This window comes from Anneissia japonica, unplaced genomic scaffold (assembly GCF_011630105.1).
Source record: "Anneissia japonica isolate Jap-2015-1 unplaced genomic scaffold, ASM1163010v1 scaffold287835_len3118868_cov185, whole genome shotgun sequence".
Classification (NCBI taxonomy): Eukaryota; Metazoa; Echinodermata; class Crinoidea; order Comatulida; family Comatulidae; genus Anneissia; species Anneissia japonica.
In genome coordinates, this window is record NW_022737223.1 from 1,142,637 (window position 1) to 1,145,771 (window position 3,135).

At 29.1% G+C, this 3,135-nt stretch overlaps 1 protein-coding gene across 1 annotated transcript in view; it reads left to right on the forward strand.

Moving 5' to 3' along the window:
* The window catches only part of LOC117117139 (uncharacterized protein KIAA1755 homolog), a 64,532-nt gene that overhangs the window by 59,729 nt on the left and 1,668 nt on the right, over window positions 1-3,135 (forward strand). The window contains exon 9 of the mRNA XM_033261346.1: window positions 639-749. Within this exon, the coding sequence (XP_033117237.1) occupies window positions 639-749 (111 nt within the window). The remainder of the gene's footprint in view (window positions 1-638; window positions 750-3,135) is intronic.

The window sequence follows — 3,135 nt, forward strand, 5'->3', positions numbered from 1 at the left end:
ATGTATATATATATATATATATATTAATTTTAATGCATTTTCCCTTTTTTATCTATCATTTAAATTTTTTCATAATGTATTATTTTTATTGCAACTTCCTAATATTTGTTTTCTATTGAATTTTACATTTGTTTTTGTTTTCCACTCTAGTAAAATAATGATTAATTTATTACAGTAATTATTTATTATTAACTAACTGTCCTCATCTTTTCAATGCCTACTGCCTTGTGTGAATTCTGTTTAGTACAATAAATAGCAAAATATCTATAAACATATTTGTTGTTATGGTATTATATTGTTAGTTATAATTGAAACAGAATTCATGTAATTAAAATCAATATTTTGCATCTCTTATTTACAAGGAAAATATGTTCTTTTTCTAATTTTCAATCAAAAGCTAAAAACTTACTTTAAAAAATAAATAATTCAAATATAGAATATCGTTATTCAACTTTATTAGCTCAAAACAAACAGTACATATTTAAATCATTTTAAACTTTAAATGTTGAGAATGATAGAAAGGTCAAAGGTTATATATTTATATCTTGCAACATGACTGGAGTCTATATGCAAGCTGACATAAAAAATGACTACAGTATCCATATAAAAGCTTATTCAACAACTGTATCTCTTTACAGGAGGCGTTTCCTGGTGTCATGTTTGAGGTGGTTCTGCTGGAACAGTCGGTGCCTCTGAGTCGCTTTACCTCCCAGTCCAATTCCCCCTTCACCGTTCCTGCCATCTTTAAGGTTTGTTATTGAAAATGAAAAAAAACATTGTATTATTTTTATTATTGTTAAGCATTCTCTTCATTATACAAATGACATTTTAAAGAATTGTTCAATTCTGCCTCTAAAAAAAAAATGCAAAATCAGTTGCTCGTCATCCTTAGCAACATCCTGAACACCTTATCTGATAATAACACTCGTTAGTTAGTTGATTAATACTCATTAATAATGTGGAAGAAAGCAGGTGATACAAACTTACTTATCATCTAATGCTCCCATCAAAACATGTAAAAATTACATATAGTGTCATTGAAATTTGAAAATTAAATTCAAAAAATTATGAAAATAATTAAAACATTGCTGGTGATAAGTAATATAAATTAACACATTTTTCTAGTTTAGTTACTAGAAATTTCAGGCTGTAGAGTAGAAATGGGTCTCCTGTTTTATTGATGAAATGTGTTCTGTTAATTGTAAAGATCAGCATATTTAAAATCTTCCTTGATCCACCATTTACAAATTACCAAATTTGCATAAATTCAAAATGGCCACCATTTCGACTTAATTAGCAATTGTTCCTGAGGACCTGTAGATGCTGCATTATAGTGTCAGCCGCAATGCTGGGAAAAAACAATATTAAACAATAAAACAAAAATATGAGGAATCAGGACAGATAGAAGCGGGTGGAGATATGAATTAGATTTTCCTTTTTTTTTTACCTTGTATTTTATTGATGCCTTAAATTTGCTTTTATACAGTCAGAAGAAATTAATCAATTCTCGGTTAGCTTCACATGTAGGAAACATTAAATTATGCCAAAAATAAATAAGCGGTTAATAGCAATTAACTGATTGACGATGAACCATATTTTGACCAATCAAATGTCTAGAACCATATGGGCTGGGCATGAATGAAAGGAAGCGGGATGCTTTACTTAGATGTCATTAACCCTCAGATAATCAGGCAACGCTAAAGTACACATACCTTTACATGAATTTTTAGCTGGTGATAGACACAGGATGTCTGTGAAATTCTTTTCCATCTCCATTTTGATTGATCGAATGAATGGCGTGTGGTAATGGGTTTGAGCTTGAGGATTGACAATCAGACATTTTAGATGATTGATTTCTTATGTTTATGTCTGTTTTAGGTTTGGAATTTTTTTGCAAGCAAATGCATCATTCAACTTAGAGCAACTTCACACAACCAAACCCTGTAATTATTGTATCAGACAACCCAGCTTGTTTTAAGCATGACTTATGTCCACATCACACATCATACACATAAATTCCTACACATACATGCTAATGAACCACCATTAAAGCCTCTAGCATAGATATTTAATTCAGGTCTTTTCACATACTACAGTATATTAATGCAAATTCATCTTGCTCATAGTAATTTTTTATTCACATAACATTTATTTTTTATATATAGAGGCCATTCATTACGTGTTTTTATTGGACGGTTTATATTGTAAAGATACATTTCTATTTTTTATATTAGGACAACTTACACTCATGAGGCAACAATAGTAATTTCTTTAGCTGTCACTGACCTAGTTATTAGATTTAATTTAATTGTATATTCTTTATTTAATTATGTGTATTTTGACAGTCAAATAAATAAAGCTTATAAAAATTATATGGTTACCTCCTGTTGTTTTCTCTAAATAAATAAATTTCAGATTATACTTTAAGGTGTGAAGACCATATATTTATATTAAAAAGTATTCTTGCTACAAGGCAAGAAGACACACCTTGCCTTTTTAGACTTTAAAAAGGCTTTTGACTCTGTATGGAGACAAGGACTTATACAAGCTATTAAAAATGTAGGCATAAAAGGCAAACTTCTAAATATTATTCAGAACATGTACACCAATGTCAAATGTAATGTTATTTTTAATTATATTAAATCTGATGTTTTTGAAACTAAGGAAGGAGTTAAGCAAGGTTGTCCACTTTCACCTATCTTATTTTCTATATATATAAATGAACTTAACAAAATCATTAAAAAAAGAAAATTAGGAATTTATATTTTCAACACGCAAATTGGTAATTTATTTTGGGCCGATGACGTTGTTTTAATAGGTGAAAATGAACATGACCTTGAACTACTCTTAGATGCAGCTGCAGAGTTCTCAGAACTCTGGAAACTTAAGTTTAATTTAGAAAAATCACAGGTATTAATTGTTGGCCAAAGAGTAAATAAGCTGAGAAAATGGAAATTAGGTAATAACCTTATAAGTGAAACACATAAATACAAATATCTCGGTACAATTATATCAAGAAAAAACAATGATAATGATCATATTGAAGAGGTTATCAAAAAAGGAAATAAAGTAATTGCCTATATCAAGTCAATTATCGATGGCCAAGAAGACTTCAACAGGATATACTATGGCGAT